The 18,810-nt window shown below is 37.4% G+C and overlaps 1 protein-coding gene across 2 annotated transcripts in view; it reads left to right on the plus strand.

Moving 5' to 3' along the window:
- VPS45 (vacuolar protein sorting 45 homolog) overlaps positions 1-18,810 on the plus strand; it is a 64,261-nt gene that overhangs the window by 15,514 nt on the left and 29,937 nt on the right. For both annotated transcript variants that reach the window (XM_055401966.2, XM_055401967.2), the window contains exons 11-13: positions 7,851-8,009; positions 8,398-8,505; positions 9,544-9,665. In XM_055401966.2, the coding sequence (XP_055257941.1) occupies positions 7,851-8,009; positions 8,398-8,505; positions 9,544-9,665 (389 nt within the window). The remainder of the gene's footprint in view (positions 1-7,850; positions 8,010-8,397; positions 8,506-9,543; positions 9,666-18,810) is intronic.

An 18,810-nucleotide genomic window follows, 5' to 3' on the forward strand; every position in this document is an offset into this window, starting at 1 on the left:
GTTCTACTTTGTAAAATAAAGCCAGCTTGGTATAATGGAAGCAACATAGGGTTTGCAGCCAGACTGTCTTGGCTTATATCCTGTCTCTATGTATCAACATTTCTTTGGGAAAATTACTTATTTTGCCCAAACCTTTATCATAAAGTTTGATAATGATTTCAAACTTTTAGGTTGTTATCAGGATTCAGTGAGATGTAAAATGCTTCCCATATGATAGGTGCTTTGTAAAGGTTAGTTTCTTTCCTCTTAGCATAATTTTTGGTTTTGTTTTGTTTTTGACTGCCTTGGGCTTCCCTGGTAGCTCAGACAGTAAAGAATACACCTGCAATGCGGGAGACCTCTGTTCGATCCCTGGGTTGGGAAAATCCCCTGGAGGTGGGCATGGCAACCTACTCCAGTATTCTTGCCTAGAGAATTCCATGGACAGAGGAGCCTGGCAGGCTGCAGTCTGTGGGGTCGCAAAGAGTCGGATGCAACTGAGCGACTGAGCACAGCCACAGCCTCGGGTCACAGTTGTGGCACTCGGGACCTTTCCTCGCTGCCGGTGCTCTCTAGTTGTGGCACGTGGGCTTAGTTGTTCCACGGTGTCTGGAATCTTAGTTCCCCAACCAGTGATCCAGCTGGCATCCCCTTTGGCAGGCAGATTCTTAACCATTGAACCACCAGGGAAGTCCTTACGCATAGTTTTTTAAAGATATGATACAATTGAAAGAAACAAATTCACCCACCTGTGGTTGCTTTAGTTATATATACTAAAGTCTTTACTGTGATTTATAGTTGCTGATTTTTACTTTTTAAAAATCTTTATCAAGATTTCCTCTTGGTAAACATTATTTTTAAAATCATAAAGATGCTATTTGCTTTATATTTATGAAAAGTACTTCTGTCAGCAGTTCTAATTTTGTCTCTGTATTCTTAAACCTTCACAAAGAACTTTTAGGGTGACTATTATTTTTAGTTGTATTAAATTCTAATTAGTTTTTAATCAATATTTGTTGAAATATAGTTGATTTACAATGTTGTGTTAATTTCTGCTGAATAGGAAAGTGATTCAGTTTTATATATATATCCTTTTTTTATTCTTTTCCATTATGGTTTATCATAAGTTTTAATTCTTAAATAGTGTAAGTATTCGATGAAAGAGATAAATAGTACAAACTGAATCTGTTAGTAGTTTCACTTGCATCCTTACTGTTATTCTGTGTATGTGCAAGCCTATGTGAGTGTGTATATTTCCTTCTCTCTCTTTTTTAAAATTCAGTTGATACCACATTGTACACATAGTTCTGCATTTTGCTTTTTCACTTACTTTGTGTCTCAGAGACTGTTACAGACTAGAACCTAAACACTCATTCTATTAAATCACTGAATAGTATTCATTTGTAAAGATACTTAATAATCTATTTAACTTCACCAACTTTCTTTAAACAACACTGCTAATAACAGTTTAGAGTTGATCTGTAGGCCTAATAGAAGTATTCCTATGGAAAACTTTTTATTTTTCTCAATAAAATGAATTTTGTTCTCTTATGAAATAAAAACAGAATTGCGTCCTGTAACTAAATTTAAATTTCCTTATGTTTCTTTATCATTTTAGCTTTCCCTTTAAAACAATAGAACCAAACTTAATCACTAGCCAATTTTAGTCTCTTTATTTGTATCTCACCATATGGAAAGCAGTTAGAAATGGCTACTATAATTCCTTTGCCTGAAATCTTATTTTTTGTTCATTTTAAAAGAAAAATAGATACTTTAAAATATGAATTCCATTTGTGATCCACTTTGCCAGTACAGCATGCAGGGTCCCCCAACGAGGGATCAAACCCATGCCGTTTCATTGAGAGCCCAGAGTGTCAGCCACTGAACTGCCAAGAAATCCCTATATTTTTAAAAATTATCTTTTGAAGGTTTTCTTGCCCATGATATTAGGGTTTTACAGTGAGCGGTTGATTTTGCCACCACCATAAAGGATTTCTTTGGCAACATGATGTAAATAGTCAATAAAGAGAACTTTTGTTTAATAATGAGTAGATGCCAAGGGCCTGACCCCTAGATGGGATACAGCATTCCTTGGCTTGACCTTAGATGATGATAACATCATGAAGCAATGAATTGATTTTTGAGTAGAGATGAGGTTTGCTTTATTGAATAATGACTGTATCATGGTGAGGGAAGAAAAGCTCATATATTGCTAAAAATTAACCTAAAAATTGCTGTCACTTCTAACCAGTTAGTTATCCAGTTTGATTCAGAAGAATTTCACTAGAACCAAACTGCAGTGTACACCGTATGCGTAGCCTTGGAAAGACCAATTAGTAAGGAAGATTTTGTTTCATACCATAAAGGAAAAATCTTCAGAAAATAAACAATTCCCCTCCCTGCTCTGTGTGGTTGTCATATCACAACTTTTCATTTGAAAGAATCTAGTCTATTTTATCGGAGAAGGCAATGGCAAGCCACTCCAGTACTCTTGCCTAGAAAATCCCATGGATGGAGGATCCTGGTAGGCTGCAGTCCGTGGGGTCACTAAGGGTCGAACACGACTGAGCGACTTCACTTTCACACATTGGAGAAGGAAATGGCAACCCACTCCAGTGTTCTTGCCTGGAGAATCCCAGGGACGGGGGAGCCTGGTGGGCTGCCGTCAGTGGGGTCACACAAAGTCGGACACGACTGAAGTGATTAGCAGCAGCAGTCTATTTTATATTCTTCTTTCCTGACCTTGGGTAAAAGATCTCAAATCATGCCATTAATAACACATAGGACGATAAATATTTGTCAGAGAAATGAAGGTAAAGAGTTCTGTTTGAAGCAGTATAGCAACTGTAAGGGCTTGGATCTTTGATATCTTGAGTTTGAAAATGATTCTTAGCCACTCCAGTTTTAGTCTTTTTGTCTGTAAAATGGGAGGAAATATCAGTACTTAGCTCAAAGATTTTTGTGAGGATCCAGTGAGCTAGTACATATAAAACACTTAATATGGTACCTGGTGCTTATAACTTTCAATGAATGTTAACTATCACTGTTTTCAGTATTGTTATTTGATGGTACATTCTCTTTTTTATGGCATCCAGGACATGTTTTTTAATTGACTCGTGATCTTGGAACTCTCTCTGATTTTAGAAAGGCTTTTTTGCTTCTCATTAGAATCATAAGAAAATTGTTTGGGACACAAAAAATTGAGCTGACAATTTTACTTTGACCAACTAAGATTAAAAATGATCCTGTCTCTCTAAACCATCATTTAACTAATGTTTCAGAAACAGTGTTGACCAGCAGAAGACTGACAACAAAGCTAAGTTTGACTAGTCATTAAGTAAAAGAAACCTGATTCAGATATATTTTCCAGTTAGTAGAACTGGAACTGGATCTCACCTATTTTCTATCATTTTTTTCTAGATAAGCTCTTTATAGTCCCATAACACTGTTCTCTCAGACTGTTAGATTAGATTCATTTTTAAAATCATATCACCATGCTGAAGACTTCTAGTTTTATCTTGCTATTCTAATCTGTTGGCTTATAATGCTATTCATTGAGTGTTTTACTACAGTACTGTAATAGTTGATAACAAGGTACAGAGCTTGTTCTTTAGGTTAAATTAAAGCCAAAAAAAAAAAGAATTATCTTTAGTTGCAGACTTCAACTATACTTTATACAATAGTTTAAAATATAGGTTGTCATTGTCATCTTTTAGTCACTAAGTCATGTCCAACTCTTTTGCGACCCCATGGACCGTAGCCCACCAGGCTCCTCTGTTCCTGGGATTTATCAGGCAAGAATACTGGAGTTGTTTTCCTATTTCCTTCTCCATAAAATATATGTATGTCAATACAATTTTTTTTCTTGTGCTGCTTTAGCATAGTTTTGGTAGAAGAAAACAGAAAAGTAATCAGCCCAAGATAACAGAAGAATCTCTAAATATCAGAATTGTTTTTTAGTTAATGTCTTTTAGAGTGAATCTTAGCTCCATTTTGAAACTTGACCTTCACAGATGGTGTTTTTGCGTTTCTTTTCCTATTCCTTCATTGGGCCTACACTAATGTTAGAATCCAGTGGAAGATTTTTGAATCCCATCTTCTTAAGTGGACAGTAGTTTTCTGTTTCACTGTTTACTCTACTGTTGTTATTATGTAACAGTATACTTTTCTCTCTTGATTATCTCAAGGTTATGAGAAATTTAATAAGAAATAAGATACCAAAAAGTCATTATATAATCCAGCCATATTTTCAGCACATAAATACCTCCTTGAAGCACATACCTCCTGTGTAATTGAAGGCTCTCAGATTCTTTTCTCCTCTCCCCTGGTTAATACCCTGGAATCTCTGTATAATGTATGTCACTATCAGTCAAGTTGAGTCAAGTAGCCATGAGGGAAATAGTTCCAAATTAAGTCGAAGGATAACATGGCATCCAGGCAAACAAAAAGGCCCTGCTTCTTCAAGGATTTATATAACTGAGAAAGAAGAAAGAATTCAGCTTGTACCTACATGTGTCTTTTCACGAGGAACTAGGTGAGTTTAACTGGAACACTGACCTGAGCCATGGGTTGGGTCCTCAGGGCTCAAGAGAAAGCAGAGTAGTCTTGGACCAGATCTGGGCTATCAGCTCACAAGGCCTCTCATCGAGGAAAAGCTAAGAGTCAAGCCACAGACTCTAAAAACCAGTACCACATTTCAAGGAATAGAAGTGAATTTATTAATGGGAAACAGAGCCAGGAGTCAAGATTGAAGGGAAGGTAATTAGAAAGGGAGCAAATAGGAAGGGTATAAACTAATTGCTGCTAATAGTCTTTGTCACCATTCTGGTTTTTGTGGGTTTATAGTTACTTGAGTATCTCAGGTTTGCTTAGATGTACAAAGACAGGTCGGGCTTCCCTGGTGGCTCAGTGGTAAAGAATCCGCCTGCCAATTCAGGAGGCACGGGTTCCATCCTTGAGTTGGGGAGATCCCCAGGAGAAGGAAATGGCAACCCACTCCAGTATTCTTTCCTGGGAAATCCCATGGACAGAGGAGCTTGGAGGGCTGCAGTCCATCGGGTCACAAAAGAGTTGGACATGACTTAGCGACTAAACAACAAAGACAGATCAGTCAGAAATTTGAGTAGATTTAAGGTAAAAAGAGACTACAAGGGCAGAAAGTGAAACATTGTGCTTATAAGAAAAGCAACAACAGAGATCTCAGATGGATGTTTTAAACTTAGGCTAAGTGACTGAGATACTTATGAAATGGTGAATCAATTTTTACTTGATAAGGAATTTGTATCCTGAAATTTCTCCATATTATAATAGAAATTAGTGGAATGTGTGAACAGGCTATTCTAAATAGCCTGTGTTTAGTCACTGCTCTGTGGAAAAGTTACCACGAAAGGGAAAAGAAGTAAGGAAAGTTTTGTGGTTGCAGCGTTTAAATCTGTGGAAGAGAAATTTCTTCCTTTTTGATCCTGTAAGGATGATGGTAGTGAAATGTTCACCCAGAAAAGCAACAGTAGAAATCTTCCTGAGAGAACTTTCTACTTGAAAGCTACCTAGGAGGCTCTGCATTTCATCATCGTCCCTCTTTACAGTGTGAACAGTAGAGTTCTTAGACATTAGAAGTACTGTCGTGAAATACTGAAAAGATAATGTATTTTAAAGTATCTTGTAAGTTGCAGAGTACTATTCAGATGTTAGTGGTTATGTCCTCAGAATCCAGAGCCCTCCAAAACCCTTACTAGTCTTTCAACTCATTTCTTCCTCCGATTTCCATATCCCTATTAATAGCATCTCTTTCAGTCTCTCAAACTAATTCCAAAGCTTAGTTTTTAAGGCCTTTTGTAGAAATGAAGTCTTTTATGATTCCTCAGTAACTAGACGAACATCTCTTTACTTTGTGTTCCCTTTCCCCCATTGCACTGATTTTCACTTTTTGGTTTTTTCATACGTGTTTCTGTTATAATACCACATATGTGTTTCTGAAAAAACCTCACATTCTGCAAAATCATGCACCAAAAATAAACAAGGGTTATGGGAAAATAGGGTTATAAGCAGATCACTTAAAATTTATATAACTAAAAAAAGAAAAATCTATATAACTTTGTAATCAGAGCCCTAATAAAATAATAACAATCCTAATTAAAATGCTAGCACAGTTAAATTTCCACTGGCATTTGCACCTGGAGAAGGAAATGGCAACCCACTCCAGTTTTCTTGCCTGGAGAACTCCATGGACAGAGGAGCCTGGTGGGCTATAGTCCACAGGGTCGCAGAGTTGGACACGACAGCAACTAACATTTGCACCTAGAAATGCACTCAGACCATCCTTCGTGGTTTTACTCTTGTGGCTCATGTCCTTTTCTTCAACAAATAAGGCCTCAAAAATATCTGCTTCTCCTAGAGACTTGTGTCGTCAAAATTAAAACTACAATATGAGGATATCAGTCAGGTTGGGGTGGTGGTTTTGTTTTTCTTTTTGACACAGATAAACATCTTTGCGTTCTTTTCATTCTCATTTTTCCTTTCCCCATATAGCTTAACGTTGTGGCAAGTGCAGCAGTTCTTAAAGCTACAAAACCAGTTACTTCTTACCAAAAACACTTCTGTTGAATTTTCATCTTTTCCCTTAACATATTGGTGAAGCATGTTCTTTAAAGAGGAAACTTGTCCCTGATCTTTTCTAAATATTAACTTGCTGAAAAATTACATACAAACCAATATGCCTTCTGTGTTATTCCCATGTTTACCAGTCTCGTAGAGCTAAAGCACATTAAGAAATGTATTTTATAGCAGAATGAGCTATTCTGTTGTATCCTCCTTTACCCCATTGTCTATGAACTCACTGAGGACAGAAAGTGTCTCTAACTTATCTCTGTATCCCCTCCAGTGCCTGGCACAGTACCTTGTGCTTAAGAGAGTGAGCAAAAGTATTTGTTGGCTCTAATTAATTTGTTCTGCTGCATAATAAATATAAATCTATACTGTAGGGAAGTCTCCTTATGGGAGAATTAATAAAACCTAAACATAATTTTGTCTACTTTCCTTTGCTGTCAGTATCTGCCCTCTTAAGATCATAAGTGTTCAATTCACAGATTACATGCTGTTACATATTCAGATCTCTGTGAACCATGTTGAGACATATTGATACATATGATGCTTCCTGGAGATTAAGCCCGTTCTCCTATGTAAAATTCTACCAATATGTCTTCGTTTCACTGGTCACTCACTAACACTGAAAGAAGGCAGTAGAGTTTTACAAGTCAACTGGTAAGTTCTCTTGTGTGCTATATTGACTGAAGCAGTAGAACTAGTGGTGGGAATAATATGTATTCCTTATGTCGGCAAGGAAGTTGTAATCTCTCCTACATAAGACCCTGGACTATCTCAGTCAAAGGAAAGAAAAGAGGAAATAACCATGGTTAAATTCATATTTGTCTTAAGCAGTTACAATGAGAATTTATGTCCTTATTTAATTCTTAGGCAAAAGGCATCTAATTTTCTGTAGTTGAAACAGTTGCTGTACATTGCCTTGTAGTGATCTTGTGTGCTCAGTCACTTCAGTCGTGTCCAACTCTTTGCAACCCTGTGGACTGTAGCCCGACAGGCTCCTCTGTCCATGGGATTCTCCAGGCAAGAATACTAGAGTGGGTCGCCCTGCTCTTCTCCAGGGGATCTTCCCAACCCAGGGATCAAACCTGCGTCTCCTGTGTCTGCTGCTTTTCAGGCAGATTCTTTACCCACTGAGCCACCTGGGAAGCCCAGTGATCTTGGTCATGCATATCTTAGATGTATCACTACCATTCAATAATTCTTAGAACTAAGATATTATACATCACCCAAGTGAAGGGAGGATAAATATCAGTTCTCTGTTTTTTCAGAACGTAAAGAGGCTCCTGCAGAACCCCAGAGTGACAGAATTTGATGCTGCCCGCCTGGTGATGCTTTATGCGCTACATTACGAGCGACACAGCAGCAATAGCCTACCAGGATTAATGATGGACCTTAGGAATAAAGGTGTTTCTGAGAAGTATCGAAAGGTAACCAGATTTATATATGAATCCCGCCAAACAGGAACCAACTCTATTGTTGCAGCCTTTTAGTTCCAACAAATGATGAGTCATACTGTTTTTATGGGCTTCCCTGGTAGCTCGGTTGGTAAAGAATCCACCTGCAATGCAGGCGACCCCGGTTTGAATTCTGGGTCAGGAAGATCCACTGGAGAAGGGATAGGCTACCCACTTCAGTATTCTTGGGCTTCCCTTGTGGCTCAGCTGGTAAAGAATCCGCCTGCAATGCAGGAGACTGGGTTCGATCCTAATTCTGTCCTCTCATGTCTTCATTTCCTTAATAAAGTTATTTTCTTCCTGTTCCCCAAGCAGTAAGAAGTTGTTTCTCTCTCTCTTTTTTCTTTTTTTTAAAACAAAGCTTGTGTCTGCAGTAATTGAATATGGTGGTAAACGGGTCAGAGGAAGTGACCTCTTCAGCCCCAAAGACGCTGTGGCTATTACCAAACAGTTCCTCAAAGGATTAAAGGTATATTGCTATGCTTTCCTAAGTGAGAAACAGTTGAAGGCCCTGACCCTGAGAGTGAATGAATGTGATCTTCCAAGTAACTTCAGGATCGCTGCTGATTTAGTACTATGTCAGTTAAATGAGGGTCTTCCCAGGTGGTGCTAGTGGTAAGGAACCCACCTGCCAATGCAAGAGACGGGAGATGCAGGTTTGAGCCCTAGGTTGGGAAGATCCTGTGGAGGAGGGCATGGCAATCCACTCCAGTACTGTTGCCTGGAGAATTCCATGGAAGAGGAGGCTGGCAGGTTACTGTCCATGGGGTCGCAGAGTTGGACACAACTGAAGCGACTTAGCATGCATGCATGCAGTTAAATGAAATTAAAACAGACGGTCTCTTGAAAGCTTTTTCTTTAAATACTTTTTTCTTTAATACTTTCTGTATTGGAACAGCATCAGCATTGGCCCAAATAGCTAATAAGGGAATAGTAAGATATTTCCAGGAAATACCCAAGAATAAAAAGGCAGACAGTTCTGTTAGTCATAATTATTTTACTCCATTTGTTTATAATTTAAGGTTTGTCAGGTAGTTTTTCTGTGACAGAAATTAAAGATGAAGCAAGCAATTATAAATCTTTTAAAACTACCTATTTTCTTAATATGGTCAAAAGTTAGTTGTAATCTGCTAGCCTTTCTTATGTTTCCTGAAATTTTTTCATTTTCCTGAGTGTTTCTAGTCTCTTTTGCTACATAGTCCTTTTCTTTTTATTTACCTGTCATATAATATTTTCTCAAAAGAATCAATTGGTGAAGAGATGATAAGGAATTTAAGCAGTTGCATTTTAAAAATTCCTTTATAATAGCTAGCCTTAAATTACAGAGTATTTTCATAAGATTGGAACATTTCTATTGATGAAAATAACTAAAATTCTCCTAAAATTCCTGCTTGACTCTTATCCCATGAAATCTCTATTGCATGTCCTTTTCTGATATGAGTATCATTAATAGTTATATTGCACGTTTCAAAAAAAATGACATAAGAACCATTTCCCCCTGTCTTAGGGAGTAGAAAATGTATATACTCAGCATCAGCCTTTCTTACATGAGACCCTGGACCATCTCATCAAAGGAAAGCTTAAAGAAAACCTGTATCCTTATCTAGGCCCCAGCACACTCAGAGACAGGTAAGAGAACAAAGATATTAATAATAAAAATCAGAAGCACTAAAAAAATAGGAAATTTAGGGTACTGTAAGAGACTACAACTAAGATTCTATCATTCTACTCTTCCTTTCCCAGTTGTTTCAGTTCTCAGATTCATCTAGTTTTACATGTGTCAAAGTTAGATTTAAATTCCTCTATCAAGCCTGAAATATTCTTTCTTTTGGAATACAGAAACAAATGTTTTAGAGCACTTCAAATACTTGTGTCCTGTGCTTAAGTATCAGACTAGTTCACTTACACCATTTAAGGTTCAGTTCCATGGCATCTAGCATTTGGAGTTGCAAACATTAAAGCTGAAAATAGATTTGCTGCTCGATTGCCATCCAGAGCAGGTTGTTACTATTTTTGGCGAGGACTGGACTTTGCCAAATGTGGCCAATATACACACTGAGACCTAATTAACAAAGGCCTTTTGTCACACTGGAGGAAAGGATGGTTTACTGAAGGAAGTAATTAGTTGTCATTTTAATCTGGTGGTTTGTTAAGTTTTAATAAAAACAAAACTTGTCCAGAATAAACTTACATTAGCCAACCTGAAATTTTAAATATACATAAATTCTACCTAGTTACAAATTCTATACAAAAAAAAATTTATGTATTTTTTATTGGGACCACATATTATAAAGAGCCTAATATATGTAGCTGAATCCTATTAGGTAGATTGATTTGAGAATTGTTACTGTTGGTATAATTCTTCTATTATTTCAGCTAATTGTAATCTAAGGTCTTGGAAGAAGTGTTTTATAAATGTAATAAATTTCCAAAAGGAGAAAAATGTTTTGAGGTACATAAATAACTTTTGTATGATAAAAATGTATTTTTTCACTTTTTTCTTAAAAAAAAAAACCTCTGTAGTCTGATAACAGACCAGAAAAAAATTCTTTTTAAAAATCCAAGGTTGAGAAACAGAACATCTGGGGTTAAATTTAGACAGTATACTCATTTGGCATCAAAATTTAGAAATGTCAGCAAAGTGGTAAAAAGGAAAGCCAGCCCAAAGCTATTCACCTGAGAGGCTTTTTGAAAAACAGTATAACTCTATTAATAGCCTTCTAATTAACATGGTAAAAGTAAAAATATTGATTTTCTTATGAATTTCATATAAGAATTATTGAATAAGGAATTGGCTAAAGGGACATAATAGATCACCAGAAGAGTGGATGATTAGTTCATGACAGCAAACCTTTCTAATTTGGGGAATTCATTTCCAAATAAATTTCAAAATGATGCTCTTCCAGCAAAATGCACAGTTTATCAGTTGTCAGCATCTGTTAAAGCATTTGTCACTATTACCTAAATATATATTAATAATTCAGTTGCTTCATCCTTTTTTATAACAAATATTTGAATGCTTTCTATATGTCAAGAACTGCTTAAGATGCTGGGGAAGCAGAAGTGACAGGAAAGGCAAAGTACCTGCCTTAACTTACATGAAGGAGACAGACAGTAAACTAGTAAACAAATAAAAAATATAATTTGAATGAGATAAGTGCTATTCAGGAAATAAATAGGATAATAAGCTACAGAGTACTTTGTCAAGGTGGGGAGGGCTACTTCAGGTGGAGAGAACCTCTCTAAAGAAGTGATGTTGAAGATGAGTTTTGAATTATAAGAAAGAACCAATCACATAATGATGAGGAAGAAAAGCATCATAAGCAGAGGATACACCAGAACAAAGTCCTTGAAGAAAGAAAACTTGGCAAGTTTATGGAACAGAAAAAAGTCCTGTGCCATTGGAGCACAGCAAGTAAGGAGGAAATAAGTTGAAAAGATAAGTAGGGCTGGATCACATGGGGTCTTGTAGGCCCTGGTAAAGATTTTGTTTTTTGTTTTTATTTTAAGTGGCATAGAAAGCCACTAAAGACCTTTAAACATTCAAATGACATAAACTGAATCATGTATTAAAAGATCAGCTTGTGGGGAGAATGGATTATTGAAGGTAAAATTAGAAGCAGAAAGACTACTTAGGAAGTGGCTGCAGTAGTCCAGGTAAGAAATGAAGATGCTTTGGATAAGGAGCCTGGGAGCGAAGGTAGAATCAATAGACTTACTTAATGGGAGTGAAGTAATGGGACAAGGGTAAGAGAGAAGTCAAGAATAATTCTTAGGTTTTAGAAGGAAATCAAGAGTTTTATTGTTAAATTGCAGGTGTCTGTTAGATAATTGGAAATATTCAATGCTAAATTGGAAGTCAACAAGATTTTGGTGACTTAAAGCTTTGGGATTAGACTAGATCACTCAGGGAGAGAGCATAGACGGGGGAAAGAAAGAGTCCAGGACTAAGTACTGAATAGAGGATATGGAGTCAGCAGTGGAGACTGAAGAAGAGACAGAGAGGAGGGAAAATTTGATGTCATAAAGATCAAGGAGTGAGTGGTTACCTAAAGACTAGTCTTCTGAGACATAAAAAGTTGAGGTCAGTGAAGAATCCATCAGATTTGGCAATATGAAGGTCTTTGATGACTTTGTTCCCCAGTTTCAGTGAGTTTGGAAGCCAAATTAGGGTTACAAGAAATAAGATAGAGATGACAGATAAATGTATGGAACACTTTTTAAGAGGTTTTACATGACGGGGGTCCGAAAATGGGATCGTAGTCGGAAGAGACTGTGGGCTTGGGGGAAAAAGAAATTCTAGAGCATGCTTATAATCTGATGAGAATTATCCTAAAGAAAGAGAAATAGGTGATGCAGAAGAGAAAGGGGAAGAGTTGCAGAAGTGAAGTCTGAGGGAGCTAGAACATAAGCAGAGGAGATTTTGATAGGAGCAGAGGTACTTCTTTCACTGTAATAGCTTTGATGATGAGAACATGGAAACCATCTGATTACTTCTATTTTTTTCAGTAAAATATGACATCAAGCTATTAGGAAGGTACAGGATAAAAAGAAAAACATTGTGAAATTGTTATTTTTAGGCTTGGAATCAAATTTACTAGGGAAATGTAAGTAAAACTTCTAAGCAGGGATGAGCACCCATTGGAGTTTTGTGTTGTTAGTTTAAAATACAGCCCGTGAGCCTGGTTGTGTGGTTTTTCTCTAGCCACTTTTAGCTGCACTAGAGTAAATGAAGAGAAGGCTGATAGCTGGATTCAGCCAGGATTTGGGGAAATGAAAAAAAGGAAGGTATTGGATAGTGAAAAAAGTATTGTTGAATGAATTGGAGGTATTGATGAGGTCAAGGAATTATTTCTTCGTAGAGATATTAGCATAAGTGAGTTGAAAGTTGAGGAACTGGTTATTAGAGAAAGAAGTCTTGAATTCAAGATGGGGTGGGTAACCGTTCCCTTCTCGAGGGGATCTTCCCGACCCAGGGATCGAACCCAGGTCTTCCACATTGCAGGCTGATTCTTTACCAGCTGAGCCACCAGGGAACCCCTTTTATATTGTAGATACTTGTAATGAAAAAGTTTATGTTATAATCATGGGTGTTAGTGGCTGTCAGTATGGGTGAGGAGACTGGGATATGAGATGATATTAAAGTCACTGAAAATCTTGAAAGGAGCAGGAATGAAATGAAAAGGAGGACAGTAAACCAGAGTTAAAGTCTTCAGGGAATAAGAGAGTGACCAGGAAAGGAGGTCAGGAGAAAACAGTGCAACTATGTCATGAGCTTCTGAGACAATGAAAATTGTGAAGAAGGCAGAAAATTGGTTATGAAGCTGTGGTAGGAGGCACAGAAGATACCTCTAGCACCTCCTGACCCTGTTTTTAACAGAAAGAAGACTGCAGAGGACTTGAAAAGACCTACTAAACAATATACTTTTTAAAATTTGCCATATAGGTATACTCACACAAGTACACAAAGACATGTACACAAGGATATTTACCGAAACGTCATTTGTAATGGTGAGAAAAAAAAAACACCCAGAAACAAGATAAATATTTTTCAATGGAGAACTGGCTACCTAGATTATAGTACATTACTGTGCATTCTTCTTAAGAAATGGCATAACTCTTCATGGCGTGATACCAAAAACTTTCTAAGATATATTAGATAGAAAATCAAGATGCTATAATACCCCTTTGGTGTAAAACTGTATATTAGCATAAATATGATTGTGTATGTAGGTGTATATAAATAAGCCTGTGCTTGACTGTACATATATGTATATATCTATGCAGGCTTCTCTTGTGGCTCAGCTGGTAAAAAATGTGCCTGCAATATGGGAGACCTGGGTTTGATCCCTGGGTTGGGAAGATCCCCTGGAGAACAGAAAGGCTACCCACTCAGTCCATGGAGTCGCAGAGAGTTGGACATGACAAGTGACTTCCACTCAACTCACTCACATATATATATGCAAGCACATATATGGTTATGTATACAGTAAATATATCTGAGATAAAAATTCTTAATAATGGTTATCTCTGGATATTAAGACAGTAGTTGTAAAAAAAAAAAAAAGACAGTAGTTGTATACACATCTATCTTTCCCACTAGGTATTAAGTATTTAATCTTGAAGTAAGAACTATGTTTTATTAATATGGGGTTTTTCACAATATTTAACACAGTGCTTTACATATAGATGTTCAGTAGATTTGTCAGATTTCTTATGTAGCCACCTGTAGTGGTTGACATGACAAGGCTTACAGTTGGGAAATTTAAACTAAAGAATAAATTTGATTGATATTACCAGAAAATTTCAATGTTTGCAATTTGCCTGTACAGTATTTTGACTATTTATTCACTTAGCCCCACCCTAAGCTCTAGTCCCTGTCTTCACCCTAGATCATCACATTTAAAAGAGTCATTGATTATAGTCATCTTTATGGTTAGCTTAAGTCTCTTCATGATAGAACTTCTTGGTTTTGTTGTTACCGTAATAGTAGAAGATATCAAAGGAGATCTGGCAGGAACACAACTTTGCAAAACCAGGAACAATTGTAGAAATGTTTTAGCCCTTAGCTAAGTTAGTGGTTAACCTGTTTGGCAATGTAGCTATATCCACAAGTTAGGTTTGATCTTTCTCCGCAGATGGTACTTTCACATATCTGATTGAGGCTAATTTTTTTTTCTTGCTTCAGAATTGCTTTTTATTCCTGATAAAAACAAGCAACTGAAACATGTGATGAGAAAATGAAGCTATCTGGTCATGCATTCCAAATTTAGTAGAATTCAAAAAGGAATTACTTGTTCACATTTATACCAACTGAGTAGAATCTTGCTTTTGTTTCTATGGAAGCAGCAGTCCTTTCTCATTGGCTTTTTTTCCTACAATCAATGCTCATATGATCTTTAACCATCTGTAAGTACTAATTCAAAAATTTGAATTTTAGCCATAACAGCCCACAAAATAGGTAAAATATTGCCTCTTAAAAGTTTTAAGTTTTTCTGCTTAACTTAATGATTAATGATTAAAGTAATGATTTCCAGAAATACTGTATGTGAAAATGTTTTTATCTTCTAATAAAATTTGTTGTCATTTAGTCCAACTCTTTTGCATCCCCGTGGACTGTAGCCTGCCAGGCTCCTCTGTCCTGGGATTTCCCAGGCAAGAATACTGGAGTGTCTTGCTTCTCCAGGGGAACTTCCCAACGCAGGGATCAAACCCACATCTCCTGCCTGGGAGGCAGATTCTTTACCTCTGAACCACCTGGGAATAGGATATAAATTGGTTGGGTTCTCAGGGTATCCCTGTATATCTGTATACAGCATGAACAGACTAATGTTTTCTAATGTTTGCTATCTGCATGAATTAATGCTTTCAGTTGCTATGGTGAATTACAGAGCACAGGAAGATGTGTACAAAGAATTGAACTTGTGTCTTCCACTTACCTTTAACCATTATATATAAATGTTTTACTGTTGGCCTCATCAGAACATCTACTTTTAAAATTCACAGAGAAGGGAATTAAATGGAAAAATGTCCGAGATTTTTTTATTTTTTTCCACCTATGTTCCTCCTTAAGCCAGCCTAAGTAGTAGGAAGCACAGGAAAACATTTATTAATGTTTTCATAACCAAATGTGACATAATCATCTTTGTTAGGTACACAACTGAATCAAGCTCTATGAGCCTATCCCTATATGTAAGTTTGTCCTTACACTGGTACAACCTAAACTCACAGTTACCAACCGTGACGTTTTCTTCCCTCTCCAGCAATACGAAAATACTCTGGCACCCTGAAATTATCAGACTAAAAGATAGTATTCTCTGGCTGTGTTAGAAACCCACTTGAATTGATTCCTTCCCAGTTCTTGCCTTTCTTTTCCATAAGAAAGAGATGTACTCTAGAAGCAGGTGATAGGCAGAGGGCAGCTATGGAAAAGCAACACCATGTTCCAGGATGAGCCTTGTTACTCTACTCAGCTGCTTTTTAAATTGACTTATCAGACCAAGGGACTTTCCAGGTGGCTCATATAGTAAAGAATCTGTCTGCCAGTGCAGGTGACACAGGAGACTCAGGTTCAATCCCTGGGGCGAGAAGATCCCCTGAAGGAGGAAATAGAACCCACTCCAGTATTCTTGCCTGGAAAATCCCATGAACAGAGGATCCTGGTGGGCTACAGTCCACAGTGTCACAAAGAGTTGGACATGACTAAGCATGCACACACACATATCAGACCAGGACCTCAAAAGTGTTACTGTCTAGTTCCTCTCATCAGTCATGTGTACCCCTGTAAGAGAGAAACCTACTTCCCTTATTCTTAATGAAGTAATACGTGTGATTCATGAGTATTTATTGAAAATAAGCTGCAAGATGGGTCTCAGGCTGGATTCATCCCTTAATGTAAAGAGCACTGCTTATGAAGCATTACTGTAAAAAATACTCATTTTCTGGCAAAAAAATCATTTCAATGAAAAACAAAACCATTTCAGTTTTGAGGATTTTATTATTTTTGAATACTGTAACTGCCTGTGTTTTTCCTCCTCTTGTTTTCTAAATACATAGGCTAGCCCTGGATAGAGACCTGTTGGTAGACCCACATAGAACAAACTGTTGGTAGAGTGTCTTCTTGATGGCACGTTCTTACAACAGTTGATTTTTTCCCCCACAGAACTCATCCTTTAATGAATATTGAACCAGTTGAGACTGCACTTGAGAAGCCATTATTATCTCAGAATCACTGGTACCTCTAGAACCAATATCTTGGGAATAATTAAAAACATATTTCCTTAGAAATTTAGTGATTATTCATTATTCACTTTTACTGTGGTAAAAGTTACGAGGACTCATATCAGTTCTTAAAGTTACAACGAATTGTAGTTTATTTGATCCCTTTCTCATGAAATAAACCCCTAAAGATCCTGACAAGAGCAGAACTTGAGTTTTAGATGTTTGTAGAAATCTTAGAAATATTAGTATTTCTAAGAGAAATACTTCTGTAGAAATATTAGTAAGAGTTGAAACAACACATATCAGATGTAAGAAAAGACAAGGACCTGTATTTTGCCTGAATATTCAGTCTCTGAATAATTGAGAGATCATCATACTTTGCAGAAAAATATTACTATCACCGTTATATAACTCTTAAGCAAATGACCTTTTCTGCAAGAAAAAGCTGGCCAGTAACTATAAGCAAAGACGAGATGGAAAAAAACCTTGATAGTGTAGAAAATTGTAGTCATTTGTAGACAGTGATGATGCTTTCCTATAAGTTTATGAAGGATTTTATAAATTTGTAGGAGGTTTATAAAATAATCTGGTGTGTAGCCTAAAGCACCAGATTACTACTGGATTAGTAACGGCCTAAAGGCTCATATCTACTTCTCTGTACTACTGGAGATCATCATACAAATTATATATTAGGGCCACTCCAAATCCATTGTTTCTCACCTTGCCTGGCCTGCAGGGGTACTCAATCAGACTTATGTATCCTTAGATTCATAGAGAGGAGAACCCTCTCTGTCTTATTCACCGTATCAGTTTAGAATGTTTGCCATAATCTCCAAGTCACCTAACCCACGCTAGTGTTTCTGCTTCACAGTGAAAAATATTGCATGTGTCAGACATTAGCTCCCTCAGTGTCTGCTGCTGCTGCTAAGTCACTTCAGTTGCGTCCTACTCTGTGTGACCCCATAGACGGCAGCCCACCAGGCTTTGCCATCCCTGAGATTCTCCAGGCAAGAACGCTGGAGTGGGTTGCCATTTCCTTCTCCAGTGCATGAAAGTGAAAAGTGAAAGTGAAGTCACTCAGTTGTGTCTGACTCTTTGCAGCCCCGTGGACTGCATCCTACCAGGCTCCTCTGTCCATGGGATTTTCCAGGCAAGAGTACTGGAGTGGGGTGCTGTTGCCTTCTCGGCCCTCAGTGTCTAGCCCCGTGTTTATAGGATTAGTTAGATGTATCTGCCTTTATCTCCTTCCTTCATTTAAAGGAAATACATCCTCTTTTCCTTATTTAGAACTAACCTCTTTGCGATCACTAGTTTTAGACTCGTACCATCACTTCTGAAGCCTTTCTCTGTAATTATTTGCACTGTCTCTCCTTTCTCTTTCTCTCCCTCTCCCTCCTTCCTCTGTATTTTCAGCTTGTCTTCCTCTGATTACTTTCCTGTAGGCTCCACACTTACTCAGGTTTCTCCTGTTAAGTAATAAGTTTAAAGCCCTTGAGTCAGGGTTCTCTTCTAACCTGTCTTCCCTTCACAGTCAAGCTTCTTGGATAAAGTTACTGCCTTCACTCCTCACTTCTTCAGTCCATATACCCTGGCTTCTTGCTTCACTCTAATATACTGAAACATTTCTTGAAAAGTTACATTGCAAGCATATACACAGTGGTCTCTTTCAACCCTCACTTAACCATTCTGTGCTTCTTGAAACTCATCTCTTGGCCTCTCCCTCTGCTTCTCCTCCTACCTTTCTGATAGTCTCCTTCTCAACTACTTTTGCTAGCTACTCTTCTTGCTTTTCCTGTAAATCTTAAAGAATCCACTCCCAACTCTGTCTTTTGGTTCTCTTCTCATTCTTCTTGATCTCCCTAGGTAGAATTCATCTGTTCCCATGGCTTCAGTTACCACTTGTATTCAGGGAAATCACCAGGTCTCAATATCCAGATGTCTGGTGAACAACTCCACTGGGATGTTCCACAGGTATCTCAAAGACAGCATCTTTTTGTCTTCCTTTAAGTCAGTCAGTCTTGCTTTCTTTGTTCTCAAACTTAAACTACTATAG

The sequence above is a fragment of the Moschus berezovskii genome, chromosome 4 (genome assembly GCF_049115385.1).
Source record: "Moschus berezovskii isolate FMDL1 chromosome 4, NW_MosBer_1.0, whole genome shotgun sequence".
NCBI classification, from domain to species: domain Eukaryota; kingdom Metazoa; phylum Chordata; class Mammalia; order Artiodactyla; family Moschidae; genus Moschus; species Moschus berezovskii.